The 27,152-nt window shown below is 43.1% G+C and overlaps 3 protein-coding genes across 10 annotated transcripts in view; 1 reads left to right on the top strand and 2 right to left on the bottom strand.

The window, feature by feature from the left end:
* Nucleotides 1-552: 552 nt before the first annotated feature.
* lyrm7 (LYR motif containing 7) lies at nucleotides 553-2,714 on the bottom strand. Its single transcript, XM_049600443.1, has 5 exons — nucleotides 2,672-2,714; nucleotides 2,377-2,449; nucleotides 1,761-1,831; nucleotides 1,107-1,188; nucleotides 553-995 (listed from the first exon to the last, which is right to left on the bottom strand). The coding sequence occupies exons 1-5, from the start codon at nucleotides 2,687-2,689 to the stop codon at nucleotides 925-927; spliced, it is 315 nt and encodes a 104-aa protein (XP_049456400.1). The 5' UTR covers nucleotides 2,690-2,714; the 3' UTR covers nucleotides 553-924.
* A 77-nt stretch (nucleotides 2,715-2,791) lies between these two features.
* On the top strand, nucleotides 2,792-5,226 carry hint1 (histidine triad nucleotide binding protein 1). Its single transcript, XM_049600442.1, has 3 exons — nucleotides 2,792-2,951; nucleotides 4,663-4,767; nucleotides 4,917-5,226. The coding sequence occupies exons 1-3, from the start codon at nucleotides 2,841-2,843 to the stop codon at nucleotides 5,079-5,081; spliced, it is 381 nt and encodes a 126-aa protein (XP_049456399.1). The 5' UTR covers nucleotides 2,792-2,840; the 3' UTR covers nucleotides 5,082-5,226.
* Nucleotides 5,227-7,106: 1,880 nt separating this feature from the next.
* cep170aa (centrosomal protein 170Aa) overlaps nucleotides 7,107-27,152 on the bottom strand; it is a 47,091-nt gene continuing 27,045 nt past the window's right edge. For 3 of the 8 annotated variants that reach the window (XM_049600364.1, XM_049600363.1, XM_049600370.1), the window contains 15 exons: nucleotides 26,731-26,904; nucleotides 25,974-26,279; nucleotides 20,628-20,990; nucleotides 20,090-20,379; nucleotides 17,474-17,566; nucleotides 16,550-16,667; nucleotides 14,811-16,358; nucleotides 14,542-14,592; nucleotides 12,442-12,715; nucleotides 12,055-12,286; nucleotides 11,514-11,681; nucleotides 11,320-11,408; nucleotides 11,122-11,215; nucleotides 10,976-11,027; nucleotides 7,107-9,929 (listed from right to left, as the gene is read on the bottom strand). In XM_049600364.1, the coding sequence (XP_049456321.1) occupies nucleotides 9,595-9,929; nucleotides 10,976-11,027; nucleotides 11,122-11,215; nucleotides 11,320-11,408; nucleotides 11,514-11,681; nucleotides 12,055-12,286; nucleotides 12,442-12,715; nucleotides 14,542-14,592; nucleotides 14,811-16,358; nucleotides 16,550-16,667; nucleotides 17,474-17,566; nucleotides 20,090-20,379; nucleotides 20,628-20,990; nucleotides 25,974-26,279; nucleotides 26,731-26,904 (4,187 nt within the window). In that variant the 3' untranslated portion in view covers nucleotides 7,107-9,594. The remainder of the gene's footprint in view (nucleotides 9,930-10,975; nucleotides 11,028-11,121; nucleotides 11,216-11,319; nucleotides 11,409-11,513; nucleotides 11,682-12,054; nucleotides 12,287-12,441; nucleotides 12,716-14,541; nucleotides 14,593-14,810; nucleotides 16,359-16,549; nucleotides 16,668-17,473; nucleotides 17,567-20,089; nucleotides 20,380-20,627; nucleotides 20,991-25,973; nucleotides 26,280-26,730; nucleotides 26,905-27,152) is intronic. The other 5 variants (XM_049600367.1, XM_049600365.1, XM_049600366.1 and 2 more) reach the window with 5 other exon arrangements.

The raw sequence follows: 27,152 nt of genomic DNA, 5'->3' as shown, positions 1-27,152 counted from the left end.
TCTCAGCAGTTTTTAGCTTTTTCATGGGTCCCATGAAAAGAAAAAATGCTATGTGATTACTTTCTATCCTTTGGTTTGTTCCACTATCTGTTGTACGCCAAACATGTCTTAAAATAAGACAAAATCTCACCCTTCTTCTTTGTCACAACTCCATGGCTGACGCATTTAAGGTGCAGAAACTCCAGCAACATTTTCAGTATTTAGAACAACTTTATTGCATGACCAAAGAATTTCAGCTTGTAGCCTTTGACGAAAATGTTTTGGTCCTGCAATGAAGTTGTTCTAAAAACTACAAGTGTTCCTAGAGTTTCTCTATCTTTGATTTATCTATCTTCTCCATGTGCCTTGGAAGTAGGTGATAAGTTCACTTCTATAATATTTGCTGATACATTTCACACAGAGGCAAATACAAAGAAATCAATCCAATATAATGTTCTCACTGATTCTAGGAAACACTGATAGCTATTGCAGTCATGCATTTTCTGGGGAGTTGTGGTCATGTTAGATCCATCCATCATTTTTACTGGTTTGACCAATAAATTAAAACCAAAACAGTGTGAGAATATTCCCCTTTAATCAAAGCACATTTAAACATTTTCAGCAGCAGCAAAGTAACATTCACCCCTAGTTCAGCTGAATCATAAGCTACTGACAACTAGGCAGAAGACCCCCAAATCAAATGAAAACACATTTATATTACATTTGTCAAAATACTGTACATGAAATGACGGTTCCAGTTTACAGCAGAGATCTTCAGTGAATCAAACAAAGGCGTCTCTCCATGCAGCAATGATCTTTAAAATGTTCTCAGTTCCAGAGATCTTGAACAACCTCAAATGTTGTTTTGGGTTAAATTCTTTAAAATGCGGATGGATGGTACCAGATGATCGTGAGTCTCTTTTTTTGATGAAAAACATCCATCCATCATGACTTCTTCCTGGGCTGGTCACAATAGGGCACATTTTCTAGCATATGGCTCTCTCTGGGTCGAAGCACTGAGAAGCAGAGACAGAGATAAATGTAATCAGTGCATATCATTTGGAAATTACTTTCAAACATGGGAGCATTTTTTAAGAACAAGACAGGAGAAGAGGAACATAACATACAGAGTTTCTTATCTCCAACATGTTCCATTTGTAGCACAGACTCTCGGAGAACAATTTCCACATCTGAGCCCATTTTGATCATCTGTAAAAGCAGAAGGGGAATGAGCATTAATGGATTACTGTATGAGACAATTGGCAACCGGGCACAAACAATCAAAAGTCCTTCTCTAAGTATATTGCAGCACCCCCTTTGTTTAGCATCCCTTGCAGGTTAAATATAGAGATGCTTTTTAAGTCCTAGCTGAATTATTTAGGACAATTTTAATGAAATAAATATTGGATTGAACTTTGTATCTGCAGATATTCAATATAAAAGGGCCTTGGATCAGGATTTGGAGCAGAATGTTGTTGGTCTCTCTGGTATGGGAGCCTCTTTACCCCTTAGACCTCTGGATCTGTGCATGGGAGATCTATTTTGTAACCAATCCATAACTCCAGCGCAAAAATGACTGCATACAGTTGCATATTCACACACTTATTTAAATGCACAACAGATAAGGAACAGCCAAATGAAAAACACTATATATATATATATATATATATATATATATATATATATATATATAGATAGATAGATAGATATAGATAGATAGATAGATATATATATAGATATATGAACAAACCATGTCACAGTGTGTTGCAGGTTCACTCTACCTTGTTAATGTTTTCTTCTGATGTTTCATTTTTGTTTTTCCGGAACTCCTCATTGATTTTTAATCTTGCAGCTTTGTAGAAATAAAAGCAGTTACACATTTGATACTGCAGAGCATACATTAAGTTATCTACTGTCTGGTATACACTCACCAGCCACTTTATTAGGTACACCTGTTCAACTGCATGTTAACGCAAATAGCTAGTCAGCCAGTCATGTGGCAGGCACTCAATGCATGTCGTCATGTAGACACGGTGAAGACGACCTGCTGAAGTTCAAACCGAGCATCAGAATGGGGAAGAAAGGTGATTTAAGTGACTTTGAACGTGGCATGGTTGTTTTTTTTTTTCCCAGAAAGTTTCACACACTATAACACCCATCTCTAGAGTTTACAGAGGATGGTCCAAACAAGAGAGTATATCTGCAGCCACGTGATGCTATCATGTCAATATGGACCAAAATCTCTGAGGAATGTTTCCAGCACCTTGTTGAATCTATGACACCAAGAATTAAGGCAGTTGTGAAGGCAAAACGGGTCCAACCTGGTATTAGCAAGGTGTACCTAATAATGCGGCTGGTGTGTATAATATAGAGCCACAGATGTTCTACATAACTCACCTGTCAGTGCTCTGTCATCATCTTTGAATACAGCCATCCGTGTTCTGTGCAGCGCTTTAAACGTGCTCAGGACCTGCATGTACACAGACATTCATCTTTTAGCAACATCAGGACCTTAACAGTTGTTACTTGATCTGAAACAGCTGTGGATACTAACAAAATACAGCTGTTTAGCGATCTACCTCCTAAAACGAGCAAATGTGTGTTTTCAAAATTACACCAGCCAAAGAAACAAAAAGGAAACGTGACTGTTTTACGTTATTTTTCATAAAACGTGATCATTTCCCCTCCTCACCTTCAAACGAGTCCCCATCTTGGCTTCTTTTGCTCACTTCCGGTTTGGGGAGTACCACGGACCAATCAGTGCCGACTTTACGATGACGCGTTTTTGTAGCCAATGAGCGCTCTCTGTGGTTTGACAGAGCCAAAAGCGGCGCAGACAGGCTGCTCTCATCTGCGCCAACATGGCTGATGAAACAGCGAAAGCGCAGGCTGCCAAGCCGGGAGGAGACACAATATTTGGAAAAATTGTTCGTAAAGAGATTCCTGCCAATTTCCTATATGAAGACGACCAGGTAAACATTAAATACCTTCACTTATTAACACAGTTTTGATGCAGAAAGTCACGGTGGTGACGTTTAGCTAACGTTAGCTCCGTGCTAGCTCTGCAGAAACTGCTACTGCACTGTGCTTAAGTGAATATTTAGACGTGTGCTTTTGCTTTTGCTTTTGAACTTTTGCATATTCACTGGTCATAGTGTGCATACTCCTGCACACAGCTCTTCCATTTTAATACAGATACATAATACAGATTTTTCATATTTTTATGATACATTTTTCCATTCTATATTCATCCTTCCTGGCTTGAGTTTTATGCTCTCTTGCACCAAATTACTGAAGCAAATTCCTTACATGTCAAAACTTGGCAGTGAACCTGATCACGATTAAAGCTGTAAAAAGATCTGACAGGCTCAGTTTAGTTTTTGTTCTGCATGTTGTAAGTCATTGCTCTTGTTGCAGTTGCTGCCACTTGGCATGTGCACACAGCTGGCTTTCCACCAAGGTATCATGGCAAAGTCCACTTGTCTGCCTGCTCCTCCAGCAGACTGCAGACACCCGTATGTTTCTGTTGCAGTGATTTGGATTTAAAAAAAAAAAATCAGCGTCTGTCGATTATTATCACAAATAAAACCGTCAAAATGTGACGCTGCCTGTGTTACAGCCAGACAGAAGGTAGCACCTATGATTCCTATCAGAATACACCAGACCTGTCAAACAGGCTCCATTGCTTTGTCTGGTCTGTATGCACTGCGATTAAAACAATTAATAGGCAGTCTGTATAGTTTTACCTCTGTGTTTATTCTTGGCTCACTCTTTCCTGACAGGCTCTAAATTTTTGAACTACTCAACACTTCACATATAATAAGCCAAGACTGAGTTTTTAAAATCAGGCATCTTTGAGACCTCAAATGCACCATAAAGATCCAAAATACAGTAAATCTGCATGATGTCAGTAATGGCCAGTAGCACATTTTAAAATAGCCGTATCTAGGCAGATATGTGATTACCAGGAATTCATGAGGTCATTTCAGCTGGAATAATTTTTCATTTCTTTGCAACACTACCACCTCTCTTGCACACTACAGTGGGGTTTACCTATCATGCTGTAACAGTTAATCATAAATGTTACCAAAATCACAGTATCCAAAATGCAGGAGCTCAAGATGAACTGTGTCACAACATACCCTTGTAAATGAGGCACTGTGGTGCTACAGAGAGGCCTCGGACGACAAATCATATTTCAGACCTAAGGGAACACACTTGTTTGGAACAGACCCCAGCAAACAATCATAAAGCTAAAATTACCACTCCCACAAAAATGGTGACTCATTCCCCAATTGCAATATCTGACAAAGTAATTGCCATATGATTTATTTTTATTTTTTGTTGTGCAGCCCTAATGTGTTTAGTAAATGAGGTGGATAACATGTCAGAAACATCTTTGCTAAAGTGGACTAAAATAAAGTAGAAGTCACGAAACAAATTGGTGTAGCATTTATTGCAATATATCATATTGATGTTTCTAATTTTCTGGTTACTTGGTGTGAAGTTTACACCATAATATTTGTAATGGTCTTATTTTATGTGATTTCTTTAAATAATCCATGTGATGCGAGAAGCAGCTGACACCCATTCAACACCATTCGTACACCCCTGATGAAACAAACGCCTCAGATGTCTGCACAGGTTAAATTCTCCGCCTTAATTTGCTCTGCTGTGTTTCAGTGTGTGGCCTTCCCTGATGTTGCTCCTCAAGCTCCCACTCACATCCTCGTCGTCCCAAAAAAGCCAATTGTTCAGCTGTCACAAGCTGAGGACGATGATGCAGCAGTAAGTATGACTGTGTGATATACCTTTACTGTAACATGACTGTCAGCGACCACTAGATGGAGCCCTTTACACAACTCAATGCTCATCTGGACAGTCATTGCTCATGCTTAAACTAACATGTATGTATTATCTTTCTCTCTGTCTCGTAGTTGTTGGGCCACATGATGATAGTTGCAAGGAAGTGTGCTAAAGATGCGGGCCTGACCAAAGGCTACAGGATTGTCATCAATGATGGGCCAGACGGAGGCCAGTCGGTCTATCACATCCACCTCCACATCCTGGGTGGACGTATGATGAAATGGCCCCCTGGCTAACTCCCATCACCCGACACAGACCACCCTGCCATCAGTGTTCACGTGTGTTCTCTTGTAACCACTACTGCAGTCATGTGAATTAAGAGTCAAACAAAACCTGGGAATTAATCAATGATAATAAAACACACTTTACAACATCAGAGAATCTTGTTTGTCTTTATCTAAAATCTCAGTGCTCTTAGCAAACATGTAAGCTAAAGACAGAGGTGGAGGAGGAGTCTGATCACTGCAGTTGATGATGGGAATCACAGGTCTGTGTACAGCATGTTCTCCGCAGTCAGAGACAGTATTGCACTATATAGTTTTCCATTAGCGAGACACACTCTGTCATCCATTACCATGTGCTCGCCAAGGTGTCACATCCTTTATACTAAGCACAGCAATTCGCTGATGCTGCGGTTTGAATATGCTCACTGGTACTTACATCATTAAAAATGTAATACCACATTAATAGTCTGTGTGCAGTCTATGGTTTGCAAAAGACTCAAACACTTAATCATGCTAATACTTAACAGAGTTCAGGCATCACAGAGGAGTAGTGGAGTCATTTGCATTTTCAGTTGGGATGTGATTAAATGGTGCAGACAGTAGAGAGCTCTGCTTTAATTCAGGAAGCATTATGGAGATTAAATCTGAATTAACCCTTTGCCTTTTCTTTGATTTAAAATGTCCCTGCAGAGAGGTGTTAAGCAATCCAGTTTTGGACTACAGTAAATAAATGAAGGCTTTATTGTCTGCCAGTGGTGGTCACATTGGCTGCCTGTGCATTAGGGGTGTAGAAACATATTGATACACTTGAGTAGTGCGATATTATGTTCTGTGAAGCTGTATTGATTCTCAGAAACTATTGATTTTTAATTGTTTAAATGCAGCGATTCATGGCAATGGTTCAATTTGTGTTGTGTTCAAACACCCGACTGCTGGATGGCAGTGTTGTGAGCTGTCTTCAGCCATTTGACTCTTCCACTCCAACTTAACATATTGCAAGCGTCTTACGGGGATTCTGATAATTACAAATGTAGATCCCACCGTTCTGACTGCATAAAAGAGTCAAACATTTTTTTTACACAGGGTTTTTATCCCTAAAACTAAAGGCCATTTCCATGTCTCTGTTTGTCATGAAGCAGGTAAAGGTGCTGTACACACCAATTCGCCATAACATTAAAACCACTGGCAGGTGAGGTGATTAACATCGATTACATTGTTACAACGCAATGCTCTGCTCCTGCCATCCAGGAGTGTTATTGCCATGAGAGAGGGGATTTGGTCCGCAACGGTGTTTGAGTGAGTGAAGCGCTTCAAGTAGCATCCACATGAATGCCAGGACCAGAGATTTCCCAGTAGAACATTGCATTGTAACGAGATGGTCAGTATTATTCCCTACATCTGTCAGTGGTTTTATTGCTCAATCCACACAAAAATACACAGTCTGTCTTTAGAAATGTTGCCTTTAAATGAGCTGTCAGGACTTCTGTGACGTTGTGATGTCACACCCTGACTATATGAAGGTGGAAACTGATGCCACAGTGCTGTTTCAGTCATTCCCCCTGGCTGCAATAGTGGTGCAGAGACTCAGTCGCAGCAGACTGGGCTTAAAGAGACAGGTGCTAAAATGGGGTGTTACAGAGAGTGAATATGGATATACTCATTTAGACTGTATGAGAACAATAATGTTTTTTTGGACATGAAAGCACATAAACATGTTCTAGTAGAAACTCCAAATACAAGTATGAACCTGAACATTAGCATAATATGAGACCTTTAAAAAATTGTGTTGGTTGTGGTCACCTAAAATTAACCTCACCTGTGTATATTGTTTGTGACATTGCCAGAAAACACGCTAAAGAGGGGCGTCTTGTCCTGATCTTAACTACATTAACTTAAAAAAATGCAACATATTACCTTGCTAAAAGTAATACATTGCAATATATTGGATTGTGACCTGTGTATTGTGATACTATTCCTGCCACAACACAGTCCTGCCGTCCAGTTGAACACCCAGTCGAATGAAAACAGAGAGACAAGTGAATGGCTCTGTTTTATTAACAGTAAGAAACAATGCAGATAGTTGAACAAATATAAAATGCATGAAACATCCACAAAATATTAAACAAAAAAATAAATAAAATGGAGTTTTTTTTCTTTACAAAAACGACAACGAACACTGATCAGATGACACATGTAGAATTTAAAAAATAAACATGTACCTAGCATTCACAGTCCCCTAATTTCAATTCTTTTGATAAAACAGGGCGAGGGAAAAAAACAAACAAAAACAAAACAAAACAAAACAAAACAAAAAAAACACGATTGGAGGCTTCGTTTGTACAGACAGAATAGTTCCAGAGAGGCAAGGCAGTCACTTCTGATATCAAAGTGATATCGTTCTCTGTCAAACCATTTGACCTTCACTACTTCTGCATGAAAAAAACACCACAATCTGATGTGCAAAATAAGAGAAATCTTTTTAGACAACTACGTCTTTTTCTTTTCTTTTTAACCAATGCCCTTCCTTCGTCAAAATGGGCACTTTGAGGCATTGAAAAAAACATAGTACAGTACAGTATAGAGAGAAGGAAATGAACATGTATTCTGGTACCTAAATTCACTATTGTAAGAGTATCTAAGTCCTAATACATTGCCTTTAAGTCATCTAGAACACAGACGATAAGCTGAAGAGAGATTCAGAGAATGGTTAGTCCCCATAGAGTCACTGGAAAAGCAGCAAAGAGGTTAACCATACTGTCGCTGGAACGTTCCCCCGTAGTGGAAATCAAGCGATGCACCTATTTACACTGATATGAAGCTGCATTAGAAATTCATAAAATAGATGCTTATAGAGCTTATTGTCAAAGATGTGTTCATTTCTACTCACTGACGTTCCTCAAAGACACATTTTGAACCACAAAAGGCCTCCGTGTAAGTCGACCGTGTTCTTCTATGACGAGACATTATTAAAACCAATTCCAGCAGCTCTTCCATGTTCAGGGTGTTTCTTAAACTGGTGAGTGACAGAAAAAGAAAATGGACTGTGAGGTGATTCAAAGCGTTACAAAGTAAAAGGTCGACAATATCTACAATACCAGTATCTAAATATTATAAAATATTTAGCTCAGACTGTTATTTTCTTCGCTCATCATTGCTAGTTTTAAAAAACACATCACATCACCCGTGACTGGAAAAAGTAGAAAAACAGCCAATTGGAAATCATAGGACACTTGAGTGGATGTACTGTAGCAAAAAAGCTAAGGGCACTGATTCTCAGGGGCCAAAACAGATTCGGCAGCAGTGATTAAACTCGTGTTTCGTTATAATAAATACGCTTTTTGAGTGAAAAATGCTCTTGACATTCAGAGAGGAGGGTGAACTGCAGACGTATCTTTAAATACAGATTCTCTTTTGCACAACAGATGAATTTCAACATGGCTCAACTGTTTGAAAATGACACTATCATTAAACTTGTTAACTTTGGTAAGTGATTATGTCGTCTGAAAATGATCATTGGTTTCCCAAAGGCTGTTACCATCGTGTAAAACTACCATTCAGCATTAGTAAGATCAACACAGACACCAACTTGCAGGAGGAACGCTCTCCGCTCTGTCCTGTACATGCTACTGGAGTGACAAACTTTTTTCCAACTACTAGGGAGAGACAGAGAGGGAGGGAAGGAGGGAGGGAGTAAAACATAAAGGAGAAACAGGTGAGCACAGAGATGGGGAGGCACTACAAATCCTTTTCAACAGAGTCAGTTTGAGAGAATGGACGGTTAGAGTCATGAAATACTGAAAACATCTGCGATTCTGTTTGGATTGTGGACTGCTTCAGACATAATGCATGTCTGTATGAGCGTGTGGTTTGTCAGTGGTTACTTAAGGCTGCTGAAATATTCTCCGTGCTGAACGAGAGATAATAGATCACTGCAGTGTGAATAGAACATATTTTGCAAGTGTTATTTTACAATGCATTCTGTTTGTCTGAAAGTATTAAAGTCTTAGAAGCTGTTCTGTATATTATCTGAGGGGACGAGGGCTGCTACTATATCGAGGGTGTGTTTTTAAGGCATGTCCTTAGTGTAGGCAGGGTCCAGACACATGGAGAAGGCAAGAGGAGGAGACTGGAGGAGAGTGGAGACTGTACAACCACAGAGATCTGTCTGCTGAGTGAGGCCAGGCAGCCGTCAGTCCATCAGGAGGTCGGCCAACAGTTTGAAGTTAAATTGTTCATATTGTGACTGTCCAAATCGTTCATGGGTGAGTTTCTGTTAACAGGTTGTATCCATGATGCATCAGTTGGGGTTTAGGAGGGCTGAAGCACTTCATTTCCGGTCAGGTCTGGTAACACTTAAGCTAAATTATGTTTGTATTACATCCATAATCTTATATTGGTGTAGTAAGCAGCAGGATTTTAATGTTTCTGCACCTGCTTCGTTGCTGTGAACACTGATCACCAGCCACCTGCACTCTGTTCCAGATGTTTATTCACACACAACATTGGCTTCAGGGACACTTCGTGTTCACTTCTGTGCGATGGCCTCCTCTCCGCTTGGCCGCATGCGGTTGAAGGGCAGTCCTCCGACTCCCGTTAACCCGAGGCTCACGCTGGGGGGGTCTCGTGCTGTCTCCTCTGTGCTGGCGGAGGAAGCTTGAACCCTGGCGGAGGCTGCTGATCCTCCGGGCGCGGGAAGGATCTCCGGCAGTGATTCTTTGGCTGGGGGCACAGACCCAGGGCTGGTGGCAGAGGGGGAAGTTGTTTTGGCGGTTAGGGGCCTGGTAGGGGTGGTGGGGCTGGTCAGGCCCAGGTTGGCCAGGGCGTCCAGGGTCCCATCTGGGTCTACCATCACATTGATCACTAGGACAGAGACAGGGAGAAAATCAGTGTGTGGAGGACTTTGTCTCAAAGTAGGTGACAAAATAAACTTTAAGTTGGGTCGTAGTTTGTATTAAAGTCCTGAAAACCTTTTTTCTTAGTTGGTTTCTTGCTAGTTTTTGAGTGTTCACCCCAAAATCAAGATTGTTTTGGTGTGAGTTGCTGAGTGTTGGAGATACTGGCCGTAGAGAATATATAAAACGAGATGGCACTCAGCTTGTGGTGCTCAAAGAGCCAAAAACATATGTATCCTTGTTGTGAACACTTTCATGTAGGGACTATTTTCTTTTTACCAAACTACAGCCACCAACTGTATCACCACGCAGAAGGAAGTGTGCATCTATTAATGGACAAGAGGCTTGTGCTCTTTACAGCATGAGATGTAAACATTATGGTGTCCTCCTCAGCTGAGCTGTAACCTTACCTAGCTCAGTAGTGCTATGTAAGGCAGCAGTAGATGCACTCTTCCTTGTGCATGGTGATATGGTTAGCAGGTATAAAGGAATTTGGTATAAAGGAAATAGTTCCAACATGAAAGTGTACATAACAAGGTCTGTGGATTATCTTGAGTAACCAGGTCATGATTTCTGGAAAGAGACATTGCTGCTGAGTTTTTCAAATGTAATTTTTGGCGCTTTGAGCACCACAAGCTGAGTGCCATCTATCTCAGGCCTTCTCTTGACAACTTGGTAACTCACACCAAGACAATCTTGACTAATATAGCACTACAGTTAAGATTTGTGGGTGAACTGTCTCTTGATAAGTAATACCATAACATGTTTTTGTAGTTTAATCGTTGCTCAGAGAAATACTTCAGATTTGAAGAGAAGTATTCATAGCTTTAGCTTCTGTCTGTACTTTTGCTGCTTTCCCCTTTTTAATATGCACGCCCTCTATCACTGGATGCAAATAAACAAATAAAATTGCTGTATGTAAAACAGCCATAACTGTAATAAACAGCTTGCTGAAGTGCGATTCACATTTATTTTTAGCACTAGTGTGATTGTGCTGGGGGTATGTGTCTTTACCTTGAAGCTGCTTTTCAACTCTCTTCAGTTCGAGCAGAATTGAGGAGATCTCCTAAAACAGGAAGGAGAAAACTAAACTATTAGCTCCCATTTATACTGCACTCTTCTCCTCATCAAATATAACTCAGACAGACTGGTTTGAGTACCTTGTTGGAGGTTTTCAGGAGTGGTATGTCACTCTCCGATCGCAGTTTGCTCTCAATTTCATCCCAGTTCCTGTCCTTATCTTTAAACAATATCCTGGAGAAAAACAACAACAGGATACACTCTCATTCACAGTGGATATACAGAGCAACACACTGAAGGACGAATAACACTTATATAATATCACAGAGTATAATTACCTGATTTTTCCTGCTGTTTTGTCGATAGAGTGTCTGATCTTGGTGGAAAGCTGAGAGACTGAGTTGAGCAGCAGGCTGTCCAACACCGCCTGAACACACAGAAGAACACAAAACAGGTTTGACATCTGGAAACCTGAAGGTGACTGGTGACGTGTTCTTGTGAGATTCCATGTTGGTGTATCTTTGCTTCTCACCTCCTCTCGGTTCCAGGTGCGTCTCCTCAGAGCTCTGGGCTCCAGACTGTCGGGGGCACGGGGCCGGAGCTCCACTGGTTTGCCGTTGATCTCTGGTGCCTTATTGGTTGAAATCACAGGTGGGATCTTTCTGAAGTTGAGACTCTCATCAAACACCCGATCCACCAGCTGGGCACAGACAGGGAGAGACGTCGGAGGGGAATAAAACTCAAAAACTTTAAGAAATAACTCACAGTGTTATTCCAGATTTGTTTAATAGAGTCAAGATTTGTGAGAAATGAGGAATTAGTAAAGCTAAGCAGCTCTAAAGCTTTAATCATCGAGCCAAAAAAGTCCTCTTATAGCATAAATAATAAAGGAATGAATGTGGAGCAGATGAGAGTGTGATAAATGAATACCGCTCACAGCAGATGAAAGCTATAAAGTCACAGAGAGGCCATTTTTATCCAAGCAACAGAGGAGGGATGGCGAGGGCAAAGCGATGGAAGCACACACAGTAAAGCAATGATAGAAGAAGAAGAAGAAGAAGAAGAACGGGCACCTTTCTCATGCTCTCCTGTATGTCCGGCTGCGTGGGACGTGCAGGGCCTACCTCTTCCCGGGTGTCGATGGCCGATCCCGGGGTGGTGGCGGCCGTGCTGACGGTGGTGCTTGGTGCTGTGCCCGATGAGCTCACCGAGTCGATCTCGCCAGCGACGTCGTGGATCTCACGGGCCAAGATGGCCAGGTCCTTAGCCAGGTCCTGGCTGATCCTGCGCACACAGGGGAATAACCTGTTAACCATCAGACAGATGAAGGAGTTCTTTAGACATCCAGATGAACACATGCAACGTGCATACACAACAATCTGTCATCACATACTCATCAGGTATATTAAGTAATATGCTGTATATTAAAATATTACATAGATTTATTAAATGATCACTACCTGGCTATCTCCTCGCTGTGTGCCGTCCAGTCCTTGATGTACTCCTCTTGCTCCTTCATGCGGTGTTTGATCGCCGCTCCACCCGGACCTGTCACCACGCTGGAGCCTGGGGTCACGGTGGTGCCCAGTCTCGAGCTGCGGTGCGGGGCGAGATGATGAGGGCGCATGTGGGAGCGTCCGCCGTGTTTTGGAGAATTCCTGCTGGAGCCAAACTCTTCCTCTGAGGTGGAGCCGTACTCCGGCGGCAGACGTCTCCACCTGCTGCTGCTTGCCACTGTGAAGATAATGGAAGGGCATTACGTTCAGTCAACATCACTGCACTTTATTCCATTACAACATTTGTTATTTATGAAGTTAATAAATGGGCTTATGAACATGAGAGACTTTGTTACAGAGAAAGCCGCCAGCCAGAGCTGCTTCGATCAGACAAACTTCAAATATTGTGCAAGTAGAAGTAATAAGTCTGAACTCTAAGGCAGTATAACATGGAGTAGAGCTCTTTCTGATTATGGACTTAAATGCAGACATACTTTATTTTACAATGACATGTTATTCTCTAAAATCTACTGTGCATCCTTCTTGAAGCAAAATAAAAAACGAGGGGCTGTGAAAAATAAAAACTGGTTAAGCAAAGCATTAGATTTTAAATTAAATTATTGTTACCAGACAGCTACAGAAATATCTTCGCAACTATAAAACAACACCAAGAACAACAGAAACAGCAGCAAAAAGTAACTCAGACTTTATCTAAAAGCTCTCCACTGCAGGCAGCCAACAAAAGCATCCAACAACGTACATACAACCCTGACAGAGCCAGGGATATGTTAAGCTGCATCAAAATGGTCACACAACGACAACTGCATTAATGTAGCTGCACCATGATGAGACAACACCATGCTCTATCAGTCTCTGAGGAGGTAAAGTGGGACAAAGTGGAAGTGTCATGAACACAAATCTCCACAAGGTGGAGTGTTTGTGCTCATGAGTTTTGAAAGTTTGCCCTGTGATGTTGGAAAACATTTTGACAGAGTGTGATTAGAGCATTTAGGTCTTCATCACAGCATCACTTGATGGATGTCATGAGGGAGACACAGAGTTAACACGGTAACATATGCTAGAGCTGGGTCATCGTACTTTACCTTTACTCACTGATATGTCTTTATGTGATGCATTTACACTAAGAATTACACGTAGATTATAGATTTTCAGTGCAAAATTAAAATCTGTAAAAATGAAAAAGATCAAAGTGTGTATGTTCCTTAAAGCTTAAGTTGGTAACGTCTATAAAAACAACATTTTTGTCACATACTCTGAAGCTGTCACCATATTCACAAAGCACTAAATCAAACAGATAATCTGTGAAAAAAATCATATTACTCTGCCTACTTTATTGCCTTGTGATGCTTCTAATTGCCTGGCTGCTTGTGAACGAACACAACTAGAGCCGAGGAGACTCAAAGGAGCTTTCAATCATGTCAATTACTGCTTGAGAACTGTGTCATAATGCCAACAGAAAAATGAATCAAGATTCTGTTACTGCACTGCTTATTGATCACCTTTAGTGTTCTGCTTAGCTGTGAAATGAGAACGTTTGTGACCCAGCCGCCATGTTGGAAACTAAGTGCTGCCCACTGGCTGGAGCAAACTTCCTCTTTACAGCTAAACAGTACACTAGAATATGTTTCTGAAAATGTCTGAGGTGTAAAACAGGCAATGCAGTAACAGAATCTTGATTCACATTTGATCAGCGCTGCCTGGTTTCACAGTATGACCACAGTTCACGAGCAGTGGTTGACATCATTGACAGCTGCATTAGAGACTCATCAGCTCTGATTGTTCTATGAGCCACAGTAGATGCTCGCAAATGCCCCTAGGAAAGAGGAGGAACCTGATTTTTTTTCACAGACTGTGTGTCTCATATATTTCTGTGTAGATGTAGTGACAGTTTCAAGAAATATGACAAAAGTAATTTCAGAAAAGTCACTCAGATTTGAGTGGCTTCTTTCGCTGTGACCCAGTTCTGACACAAACACACACACACACACACACACACACACACACATGCTGTCTAATCAAGGCTCTACATTTCTGGTACAGTACCCATCAGCTCCTCCTCTGCATCACCGCCCTCAGGTTCGGGCTGAGAGCACTCTGCACGATGACAACCAACGCACAAGTTTGTCACAACACAGTGGAAATGTTTACAGACGAATGTTTACACACCAGTGAGATATGTAATGGTGTAGACTTTGTGGACAGAAATAACAGATATAATATTATTAGAAACCCTGATGACCGATTCCCCTCTTCTCTTTTTTCCTACAGTGTCTGAGAACACCAGACTGAACCATAAATGCAGATGTGCTCACCTGTGGGCGAGCAGTATCCAGATGTAGTGGTCTTGCTCTTGGTCTCGTTCAGTTTGGACACACTGTTGGCCCTCATCCTGGGTGTCAGCCTGTTCTCTGTTGGTGTTGACGAGCGCAGGCCCAGGCGCAGAGCAGTCTCAGCTGACAGGCGGGGTGAAGAGGTGGAGCTCCGTGTCACTGTGCACTCTGAGTCACTGCGGGCGGAGATGGAGCCCAGACGGGTCCTACGCGGCTGAGCCAGCATGTCAAGTCGTGACAGTCCCTTTCGACCAGATGGCGGCTTAGAGGTGGAGCTGGTGGTGGATACCTCAGAAGCCACAGACACCCTGTCTGCATCAGCTAGGTCCGTGTCAGAGGTATCCCCCAGCCGAGCACGGCGGAGAAGGGAGGCTCTCGTGGGCCGCGGCTGAGGCAGTGAGGCCTGCTTGCTCAGGGAGGAGGTCGTGGCTGCCTGGAGAGTGCTCCTGGTTTTGGAGGATCCACTGGTGGATGTTTTAGTAGACCTGCTATCGAGCTTGGAATGGAGAATGTCATCTGAGCCACGTCCGTGTGCTGAGCGCCCCATAGGTCCAGAGTAGGTCTCCTGGTCTGAGGACAGGATGTCAGAGATGGGGAAGGAAGAAGTCTGGTCATCATCAGTGAGATCCAGAGAGGGCTGGCGTGCTCTGGAGGACGGCTGAACAGAGCGTCGTGCATCAGTCCGGCTTGTCGCTTCCGAAGTTCTTGTTTTAGTCTTCCTCTCCAAGCGGTCACGGGCACTTGCGTTAGTGACACTGGTCTTGGAAGTCGTGCTCATGTTGCTCTTCTCCCTGTGCATGCTGCTCAAGGAACGTCGTTTTTGCTCGCCACCAGCTGATGCTTTCCTCTCTGCCTCTCCAGCTACATGACTGGCTGTGCTGGCCGTGTCAACATCTGACTCAGGAGAGATGGAGTCAGTCCGAGGGGGGGCGCCTTTTTTACTACTTTTCTGGTCGAGTTTGTTTTCATCTCTTAGTTTGGCCTCTAGGAATGCCATGACAGCTTCAGTGTCCTTCAGGAGTGTAGCAGTATCCATGCTGCCCACGGAGTCACTGCGCTCACGCCCATTGCTGCCTCTGTTGATGCGTGGGATGAGCTCTGCATTGACATTAGCGCTGGGCTTCTCAATTGTGAAGCTGCCCTGGCGCACTAGAGGCTTCCCAGACTTCTCTCCTCCTTCTCCTGATCCTCCTCCTTTCCTCTCCTCTGACCTCTTCCTCCGCTCAGTGCTGCCAGAGGACCGGAGAGGAGCCTTGGATGGAGAGGATGTGGAGCTCTGCTTCCGTTTACTGGTCATTTCACCGTCCCTTGTGGGAGTCGGGGACTCCCCGTCTCCCTTGTTCTCTTTCTCCTGGGCTTCAGTGTCCTGTTTCTCCCCAATTTCAGACCTCAGTCCAAGAGCTTTGGTGCTGGATTTAGCCCGGGGGTCATCCACAGGGAGCTGGGGGAGGGTCCTACGCTTACGGTCTGTCAGACTGGAGGAGGATTCGCCTCTACTGAGGGACGCACCAGACTCAAAGGCATCAGTTCCTAAAGAACAAAAGACGAACACACTTAGATTCAAGACTTTTTTTTAATCATGAATAACAAACGAATTCAAGAGATTTCAAGTTCTGCTTTACACTGGGCATGCTTTTAAGATCAAATAAATTGTATTTCAGAACTGACTCCAGCTAAACATTAAGACTCACTCATTATCTGAGAGTCAAGCAAGCACGTACCTCTCTCTTTGTGGAGGAAGGCGGCTGTTTCTGCTCCTGAGCCCTCTGGATCTGTCCTGGTGTGATTGGCAGCGAGACTGGCCCACTGAGAGACCCAACTCGAGTCGCCGGGAAGAGCCTGAGGGCACATGAGAGGGGGGTGGGGTGGCAAGAGAGTAGGGCACAGGAGTGAGAAAAAAGAGCAGTTAAGTCAATCAATGTTGGCACAAAATAGACAGAGCAGATCATGAGCAGGATTAGCATTTACTGTATGTGTTCATGGGAAATAAAGTACATGATGATTCTTGACACATTATGATAATTCTTGTATTTGTATTTTACTTGAAAATCAAAGAATGTCTGATTGGAAGCTGCTTGTATGCCTAAATTTTAATAACCACCCCCATTATCACCTTACAAGAAAGTTTTAAAGCTGAACAACTGCTCCTCACTTCAATGAAGACATCTTTCTAAATAGCACAATAGATAGAAAATGCTCATACACATGGTCCCCTCCCTCCTATAAAATTCCCTGGAGGGCAGAGTGTGTCTCTCCACATCTTCGTATGATCTAGGTCAGTCACTGGGAGGACTAATCTACTCCCATGAACCAGCTAGGGGAGGAGAGCGGTCAAGCCATGGGAGTGGCGGTGACTCACATCATGAAACTCATCCTTGACTCTGTCATACTACACTGGCCTGAGAGTTATAATAACATGCTGGGAGTCAGAGGTCATTTTTACAAAGTGGTTTGTCTAATCAAAAGAAATTTAACAAAGAATGAGTCACTGTGGGCCACATTAACATTGTAGTAATGGACACTCGTGTGGAGGTGAATTTATGAGGAGAGGTAGAGAAACACAGCAAGGGAGAACTGATAATAAACTCTGAGGGAAGATAAGTAGAAACAGGAACTTAAATAAAATAGAGAGACAGATATGCTACCTCTTTCCCCGTCTCTCCTGTCTCCTTTCCTTTTCCTTCTCCCTTAAGGTCTGACAGAACAGAGGAGTCCTGGTTCTGCTGCACACCAAACACCTACACACATTTGAAAAAGCAGGACAGAAGAAAACACATGATGATAATGTCGAAAATATGGACATTTTGCTGAAGTATAATGCTTGCAAATCGTGTGGCATTATATATGTTAAGTATGTTGGGGTGTGGGAGAAAATCAGTTCTTAAAAGATTATGTTTTGGCGCAGAAAAGTCAATAATGGGAAATTTTAAAACCCGATTCTCGACACTGTCATCACCTATAACAATTTACAACATACATTCCTTGTGGCTGAACCAACTGGATGGTGAAACATAACATAATGTGCGTCATCGGCACCCCCTGGCTTAAGAGTTCCCATATGGAAGCATTTTGGCTTCTGTGAAGTTGAAGGGAAAAGTGGATCTGGACGAGAGCCACAAGTAGATTCATCTGTTTATTTGAATTATGGCTCATTACAAATACCTCATGTTTTAAAAGTAGCAGTCACACAGTGACAGAGCGTACAGAAATAAAAAATCTAATGCATCAAGATGGATCGATAATCGTTTAATAATGACATCATAGCCCTCTCAATAGGAATCAAATTGTGAGGTGCCACGAGTTTCCAACTCCTAATGCATGTACTGTTTGTCCAATTAGTCTTTATTCTGTATGCATCCTGAGCATAATAGCACTGGACCACACTTTGTATTGAAAATGAAACACCCTCATAATACATAAACACTATGCTAATATATATATAACATATACTATAATTATTCTACAGTTCTCCTGATGACAAAAAAGTGAAGTGAACAGACAGAAGATGCTGTTGAATTAAAGCATCGATCTGCACTTGATGGCTGAGCACCATGGCAACGAACAGAAACCACACACACACACCACACAGTTTACAAAAGGGAGAGAGAACGAGAGCGGACAGACTGTGAGCAGTGTGCCAATTAGTGTGTCAGTTAATTACAGGAATTAGCATAACAACACTTCCAGTTTCGAATGTAATGCACTCAGACTCACACTGACTAGAAATACACCCCACTAATTATGATCACTGCTCCTCCTAAGATGACACCTGTATACGACACTTAAAGAGACATGTGCCTCTTTAAGATGTCATTTACTTGAGTTTAAATTATGTCTGTGTAATAAACCTTTATTGGCAACAACTTAACTTCCTAAAAATAAATCAGAATTTAGTGGGTAGCAATTAAAAAGGCGAGTGAACTTCCATCACACTTTGCATTTGCTGTACCAATTTAAAGGAAGTGTTTTTAATTCCTACTTGTAATGATGGTAAAATGTGACTATTTTTAGTTTCTCGTCCTGAAACGAACACTAAACTGTGAGTGTATTGCTTTGCCCCTTTCAGATGTATTTTCTGTGACCATGAAAGACTGCAGTGCCACAGGACAGGGGCAGCAGTAAAAAAACAGATGATGGTTTTTAAGCCTCCCCGGAGCATCGTTTAATAAAACAGGGCAGTGCTTGATGGAGCAAGTCTCCACGGGCTATTACAGAGGCATTAGGTTTACCAATGGGACAGAGAGGATGGAGTGGTGGTCAAGCAAGGCAGCTGAGAGGCGATAGCTTTGTTTTAGTGGCAGCAACACAAACCACTCACAAAGGACTTGCTAACCCCGAAAAGTGCCAACGCAGCAGGTAATAAAGAGACAATTAACCTTGGTCTGTTTGTGCTTGATCAGATTCTCCTGAGTTACTGCAGAGTGAGTTTGAATGATGCACTTGTCATTCAGCTTGCTGCTTTTACGGTCACAAATAAGCAAAGAAGGCACTAATGACCAAGTTTTTATTTTCACCTTTTCTGGGGTTGATTAGAATGACCTGAATGTAAAGACCGAACAGTAAAACAAAGGGAATAATAATTCTCCAAACAACCTCCATTTGAACTTGCAGACTTTGTGTAATAGACCCAATATATTTTCACCTCCAAAGCCATTTTAAATGAATGGAATAAGACATGAATAGAAAAATAAAACCTGCCTCTGCTTGTGGCAAACTACAGTGGCTTTTAAAATAACTGCATTTAATAACCACAAGTGAAGTCCAAGTCTTATAATTACAAATAAGACATAGATAACCCAGCTCCATGCACTTTACAATCCACTCAACTGTAGTTACTTCACTACAAAGGCAACACAAAAGAGCTGTGGTGCATCTACAAGGAAACAGTAGAGTATTGCTGTATTGTGTGGCACAACAATGTGTGTAGCTGTTCACATCTCTGGGAATTAGCTCCAAAGGGAGTTACATTTTGTTGCTCTTTTATGCAGAGTGGACAGAGTCAGCAAATTGCTTTTTTAATCACAAATTGGTGGGGGTGTTCATGGCATAATTTTAGAATAAAAATGTCCTCTTTGTAGCTCAACCTGAGAAAAAAAGAACATCTCTCAGTTTCTCAGCTGTAATCTAGAATCTAAAATGCAAATGTAGGATTCCAAATGTACCTTCACGTTGGCATTAAGATGTTGCAGTCAAGAGAATTTATTGTGATGGGTGAGGCAGAGAGACAGAAATGATCCTACATGGAGCAGGATGACCCTTACCTTGTCTATCATGCGCCTGGCCTCCTCTTCCTCTGCGTTCCTGTTTTCCAGTTCAATAGTGTATGTCCCCTTATCGCTGTGGTCGTCCTCCGCCTCCCCTCCAGCAGTTCCTGCTCCTCTGCCAACACACGAGGTGTCCTCGCTGGGGCTGGTGGGGCTGCCTGTCGCCAGCCCGGTACTGGCCGAGCTGCGACCGATACTCGGGTCCTCTGACCTCTGCTTGAGAAGGACGCGGGCAGCCGTGGGGGCACCTGCAGTCACTGTGGCTGGTATCGGAGCTGGGACCTTACCTACAGGTAAGAAAGTGTAGAGGAGGTATAAGTCTCTGTGGCAGCAGATTAACTTAAGAGTTTAGTTTAGTTTCAATTTTCATGCAGAGGAATACTTTAAAACAAAACCTGGTGGAGACATTAAGGTGCCTTTGACTTCTCATGAATCTCTCTATTTTTAAAATGCACTGATTTTAATTTAAATCATTTTATGTATGTAGGAGAGCATCACAGAACATATATTAGACGTGATGAAACCATTTAAATACCTGAGTCTGAGGCTGTAGTAGCTGATGTGGAAATGCTGAACACCTTTGGGTGAGAGGGAGGCTGGGGACACAGTCCTTCACCGCCACCTCCGACCCCCTGCAGGGGTGCAGTTTGGGAAAACGAATACGATCGGCGCTTGCGAGGGTTTTCCTCGTCGTAGAACTCGATCATAAAGGCCGTGCGGCTGCCACCTGCTCTGGTCCCACTCACTGATATGTTCCCCCCTCCTGTTCCTACCGCTCCTCCTCCCACGTGGCCGTGCGCTGCTTTCAGGCGTTCCTCGAGGGCATGGCGGCGGTTGGCGAAACGTAGGCCCAGTCCATTCTCTGAGTCACTCTGGGTGCCATCCTCATGCTTGCTGCCTGTCAGGACACAAAAGAGAAAACACAGATGAGTTACAACAAATGCTTGGTGAGAAAAATATTTCAGTTTTCACATTATTCCACATGACACTGTATAAACATATTCACAATCAGATAGATGTGTTTGCCTACCTGGGTTAGCTTCAAATCACACAATTAATGGATTTACAACCTCTGACTCACTGTAACCTAGATACATAACTGATAAGCTGCAGGATGTTACATTAACTAACATTATTAAATACAAATCATAACGTGTGTACACACAATAACACAGCAATATAAACCAGCTGCTGGGCAACCATTCAGATACAAAACAGCAGCATTGTGCAATGTGCGCTCCAACAATGTGTGTGGCCGCTTTGTCTACTTCAATTGTGCAACCAAGAACAAGAAGAAGACAGGAGGTCCCATATAGACCACAGCACAGAACCACATCCCTCTGAAAGCACATCCACTGTGGATACAACAAGAAACAAATGTTTGCTAACCATTACAGCCCTGATGAACTATGACCTCTCAGCTGTGGCCTGGGTCTAAACATTCAACCGTCCACACAGACTCTGAGTTTACAATGATTGTTTTACCTACCACATCACTGCTATTCCTTCTTTTTGATCAGTCTGGGTCAAATCAGCATGTCCTCAGTTTGGTGTAAAAGGCAGACAGTGTGCCACGCTAATCCAGACATGCCACCCACTCGGGTATTGGCCCTGCCTACTGCTGCCAGTGAGAGACAGCGTTAAGGGGGAGGGGAGGAGGAGAACATGGAAGGGGAAGCAAGAGGAGGAAGCTGGATGAGAGGAGAGAAAGGGCTTCAGGGATGGAGGAGGAGGGGAGGTGAAAGGAGACTGGGAAGGAGAATGGAGGCTAAACTGGGAATGAGGGTGGGGGGAAGAGGAAAAGAGGAGGGTGGATGGGGAGGAAGAGGAACTGGATTAAGTGGGAGAAACGCAGAGACAGAGTGGGAATTCTCAGCTGAAGGAGGCTCAGGATATAGTGTAATGCCACTGGAGCTGACAGCCACTCACACAATCAGCACATCAATTAACGAGCCAACAGGCAGCCAGTCAGAGAGAGGAGGGGAGGAAACACCACACTGGTGTTATGAGTGAAATCGTAAAACACTTCCACTTCACACACCTCTGTCATTAATCACTGCACAGGTTTAGATCCTGGCAAATACAGTACTATAATCTGTGTTTCTCATGCTTTCTCCCAACTAACAAATGTTCAAAAATAAACTATGACGTCAGAAGGAATTCATGCTGCAGCATCACTCCACAATCAGTTAATTTGAGCTTCACTGGGGTCAACTTATAACCAAGTAGCCATGTTTAAAGAAGTTTCACTACAGCCACAGTGTGCAGGGGATAAATCAAGTACTAGAAGTGGACTGCCCTCCACGAGAAAAGAGGACAGAGTGCTTCCATGGCTGAGTGGACTATAGTGGTTTGCCTGGGGAACTGTCCACACACTGTGACTCTGAATCAGTCTGATGCTCTGATGTCTTTCTTTTTTCTTTTTTTTTTTTTTAAGATATTTTTTCGGGCATTTTTAAGCCTTTAATTGATAGGACAGATGAGCATGGGGGGGGGGGACATGCAGCAAAGGGCCACAGGCTGGAGTTGAACCTGGGCTATCTCTACTGTGATCTGCACTGAAAGTCAGATTAAGGACAGCATGTACTGTTTGAAATCATGGATAATTATTTAGATACAGCAACAATTTGCAAGGTGTGCCATTGATCCAGTTTAGACAAAGACGGGGTATCAGGAGGCTTTTAATATATGAGGATCAGTTTACTTGTAATGGGTAGTACTAAAGCAGTTGTATGATGTCCTCTGTAGCTCTGGAGGAGATGTCATTGTGATGTCACAGAGGAGGGTTATCTTCTCTTTTTTAAAATAAAGCATGTGTTACAAATGAGCTTAGCATCAAAAGACAATATGGTGTCCAGTGTTTTTAGAGCTTGACCCATGCTTGGGACTCTTATCTGTGAAGATATCTCAGGTTCTGCTGCTTTCTTTTTTCAGTCTGTGATCACAAGTCCACCAATTTTATAGACGTACAATATTAAGTTGCTGGAGAACCGACAGTAGAAGGTGGTCGGAGCTTTAAAGCGTTAGTTCAGATTCATCAAAGTGACACAATAAAACAAACAAACTAATCAATCGAGGCAGTGGCAGGCCAGGAACTCCTGTGCTCTGTGAGGTAAAATTACTGTTTTTGTAAAAGAGGTCTGGTGGCTTTGAAGAGAGCAATATAACGGTTTCAGTTCCCCATCTAAAAAGGCAGTCTGAAGGCAAAGCAGTGAAATTTTGTGTGATACTGATTTTTTAGGTGGCTAAAATATGTTTTGGTTATGCCTCCGTCGACAGCACTACCTTGCCATGCTTACGCGGCGGTACTCCCATCTGCCTTTCCAAACTGGAGTGTGCCATCGCCATCTTCTCTAGATAACACACTGACTCCACTTCAAAAATTCTGAACTATCCCTTTAAATACTGTTCCACATTGGCGGATCACAATAGCTCTGTGGCCTCAGGCATATTTCTGAGTCTGCAGCTCATCTGTCACATTCTACCACTCACCTCCTCCATCTTCCCTGTCTTCTATCACTGTTTGAAATGTATTAAAGCATGCATTTCATTAAGAAAAAGAAAAAAAGAAACAGGTAAAGGGGATGAGGGGAGGAAAGTAGCAGAGCGTTACAGTAGCTTGAGCAGATCAGCGGATAAGGCAGACAGAGAGAGGCTGGTCTTTCATGCTGTGTGCAACCGGACAAAGGAGCTGTTGGCAGGGCCAGAGGAGAACAGAGGTATCTGTGAGAATCCAGCGCTCTGCCCTGCTCGCCCCGCCATGACTCACAGGGGAGCTGGACTCTGTCTCCGCCACTGGCTGCACACACACTCACACACACACACCATACGCACACAATTGAGCATCTGACACAAGGCTGCACTTGCTTTACATGCATGCACAGCCACAGACAAGCAAACACACACAGAATTGTGCTACATATACAGCATAACATGCACACGCAGTATTGACGCTCTACTACTGCAAATTAATATCAAAGCACATGTAGCACTTTTTATAAATCAAAATTGCAAAACATAATCTTGTAATCTCACCAGCATTTCAGATCACACCTTTACAGCCTGGCACTGATCAGAATCACATCTTATTGGCACAGATTTTCAGATGTTAAAACACACACCAACAGTTCATGTTTCAACATTGACAGAAATATCTGACAGCTCTGCGTTGACCTTTCTACAAGAAGAGAAACACTCACCTTGATGCTTATAAATCAAGCTGCTTCAGCTGCCTCCTCTCAGTTTCCTTCCTCAACCTCTGCCTAGCACCTCTTCGACACACCCTAAGCATCATCACACACGTGCCTCTCCTTGCTACATGCTACACTGCTTGTCTGCAGATCAGTGCTGAGCACGTCTGAAACACACACATGCAGCCAACACACACACGACGAATTTCAGCCACGCAAATACACGCGCGAGCAGCACATGCTTCACACACGCCCTCCATCAGTGCTGAAACGCGTCCCTCACACATGCTCCTGCAGCCTTCACACACAGACAGACACAAAGAGATGCTCGTTTTTGTAAATGTATGTCTGTATTGTGTCTTTCCCTGGCATCATTTACATCACTGTTACTATAACAACTATCTGCCAAAAACTGCTCCCTCCTCCTTTCACCGCCTCCCTTTCCGCTTTCACTGCAGTCCCGGCAACAAGCCTCCCTCTCTCTCTCCTTCCTGCCTTTCTTTGTCCAATCACCTCTGCCGTTATTGCTGTGAATGCTGCTGTCAGCGTACCAGTGGGGTTCTCCCGCCTTCCTCACCCTGTCACCCATCTCCCCGTTGTACCTGTTTTGCACACCTCACATATCCACAGCCGGGATCGAGAGGCAGCTTTCCATCCAGCTGTCCACCTGCTCTCTATCCATCCCTCTTTGTCCACTCCCTCCCTCTTCTCCTCCTCACTCCACCCATCTTTTAACCCCTTTCTTTCTCTGTATCACAACCACAGTCCATTCTTTGCTCTTGTCTTATTTCCCTCTCCTCCTTAAGGCACTGAAATACAGCTTATTAAGTGTCAATCAGCCTCAGCTTCAACTGAAAAAAAGTCCCAAAGTCAGTCAGACAGTCAGTTAGCAACATAATCATCCATCAGGTGAGCTCCTCCGTCAGCCAGCTGACGCACATGTAGCACTAACTCCACTAATGAATTAGCTTCCCTGCCTTCCACTCCTGCCTCAGAGATTTCCCTTTCCATCAGCCTCTGTCTGCTCGTCCCTCCCCCACACATGTCAACAACATCATAAATTGGCCTCCATTTAATTAACTCATGACCAGCATGTAGTCTACCAGAGCCTAGCTTAGCATCAAACTCTCTTTACTGGCAGCACATAGCCTCGCCCAATCTGTCCAACTCTCACAAACCCCCCTGGCAGCAGGAGCCTACTCAGCAGTTGGCTGCTTGCAGGTAAAAGGAACAAAGAAACGCAGAGAGCAGAGAATCTCAAACCACAGAGACATAGCAGCTAGCTGGAGAAGACTTCGATATCGACACCGACAATGCAAAAGTGTAAAATCAACAAAATAAAGACAATCAAACCAAAAGCCACATCCATGGTCTTGTAGTCATGCTATGTAGCAGTATGAGCTCCAAACTACATAATATATCTGCAAATGGTAAAAAAATGGGGGCTGTGCTATGCTACTAATGCTGAGCCTTGTCATTGGATGTCACAGCAGTAGATGGGGGTTTATATGTCTCTGTCTGCTAGCTGCTAATCCCCTGGCTTGGTTACCACTGCCAACAAGCGCTGCTCTTAACAAAGAGTAAACCAGTCTTTACATATGAAAGGAAGAGATAAACAGATTATTGAGACAGTTTGAGAGAGAGAAGAAGAAGTAGAAGAAGTAGACATACAGAAAGAAAACAAGCTCCACCTTTTAGCCTTTTGAGATGGACCGGCACGTCGCTCTTGATGCTCTTGCTGTCGTCCTCCGTTGACTCGCTGCGCACCAGAGTGGGGTCGTTCTGCGCCAGCCAATCAGCCACCTTACTCTCCGATGCCATCATAGCGGCTTGCAGTGTGCTTAAGTCCCGTCCCCCTGCTCCTCCACTACCTGCTCCACTCTTCTTGGAGCGAGATCTGTGGTGGTCGGGTGTGAACTTCGACACGTGGTCTTTAATGGTGACTTTCCCAGGAGAGGTGTTGTCAAACTCTATGGTGAAGGAGGCATGACCTTGAGCTGTGGAGCAGACATTGCAGTTTTGTTAGTGTCAGTCAGAACTGCTAAATATAGTGTTGCTGGGAGAAGCACTTTACAAAATGAATTTATAACTGTGACTTCTTGGTGTAATCAGATGATGGAAATGTACAGTAAAAGGATATTTATCCAGAAATGATCAAATCAGCTGATGGCTCCTGTTGCAGAATGACTGCTTCTCTGTTTGAGCAAGACAAACAGTAGCCACTTCCTCTTTTCTGTAAATCAAAGTCTCTCCGTGCCATAAAGGAACACATTTCCCACAAAGGAAACGTGATAGGACTCAAATGTGTACAACAATTATACTGTTTCTACAAATTGTAATCTGTGATTATAAACTACAAAGGTCTTGAGTGTTAACAGACAGTATAATCTTAATTTCAAACTACTTTTTATTTACCATAAATCAGAAACAATAAAATGTCTGCTTCACCTGCAGCGGTGTGAGTGGCGGTGCCCTCTGTGTCCTTGGTGGGAATCTCATGGATGCCGTTATTGGCCATGTGACCCTCCTTGGTTGGCATCTCAAAGTAACTGGAATCGTGGGCGGTGGACGCATGAAGGCCGTCCTCTTTAGCTTTCTCCCCTCGACGAGCCTCTTTGCTGTCTGAGGTACAAAACAAATGAAGATGTTACTAAATTTTGATGTTGATGAAAGCTTCTTTTAAAAGTTGAGGCCCCATTCAAGCTTTTTGAGCTGAAACATGTTAGACATATCTGTAGGACTAGGACCATATGAAATGGGGCACGAGTTCAGAGCAACAAACACTTAACTTCCTGCATTCTGGTGAATTTTTATGCATCCATTTAAGATGAAAATGTCTTAAATTTCATCTAAATAAAAGACCAGCTACT

The sequence above is a fragment of the Epinephelus fuscoguttatus genome, linkage group LG16 (genome assembly GCF_011397635.1).
Source record: "Epinephelus fuscoguttatus linkage group LG16, E.fuscoguttatus.final_Chr_v1".
Lineage (NCBI taxonomy): Eukaryota > Metazoa > Chordata > Actinopteri > Perciformes > Serranidae > Epinephelus > Epinephelus fuscoguttatus.
Note: the sequence above shows the minus strand (reverse complement) of the source record. Positions and strands in the feature narration are given on the sequence as shown.

Coding starts and splice junctions, on each gene's coding strand:
- lyrm7 (XM_049600443.1), bottom strand. Junction 1,832..2,376: donor TGATGACAGAGCACTGACAG/GTGAGTTATGTA, acceptor ATTTCTACAAAG/CTGCAAGATTAAAAATCAAT. Junction 996..1,106: donor TGTTGGAGATAAGAAACTCT/GTATGTTATGTT, acceptor TCTGCTTCTCAG/TGCTTCGACCCAGAGAGAGC.
- hint1 (XM_049600442.1), top strand. CDS start 2,841: ATGGCTGATGAAACAGCGAAAGCGCAGGCTGCCAAGCCGGGAGGAGAC. Junction 2,952..4,662: donor TCCTATATGAAGACGACCAG/GTAAACATTAAA, acceptor GCTGTGTTTCAG/TGTGTGGCCTTCCCTGATGT. Junction 4,768..4,916: donor CTGAGGACGATGATGCAGCA/GTAAGTATGACT, acceptor TCTGTCTCGTAG/TTGTTGGGCCACATGATGAT.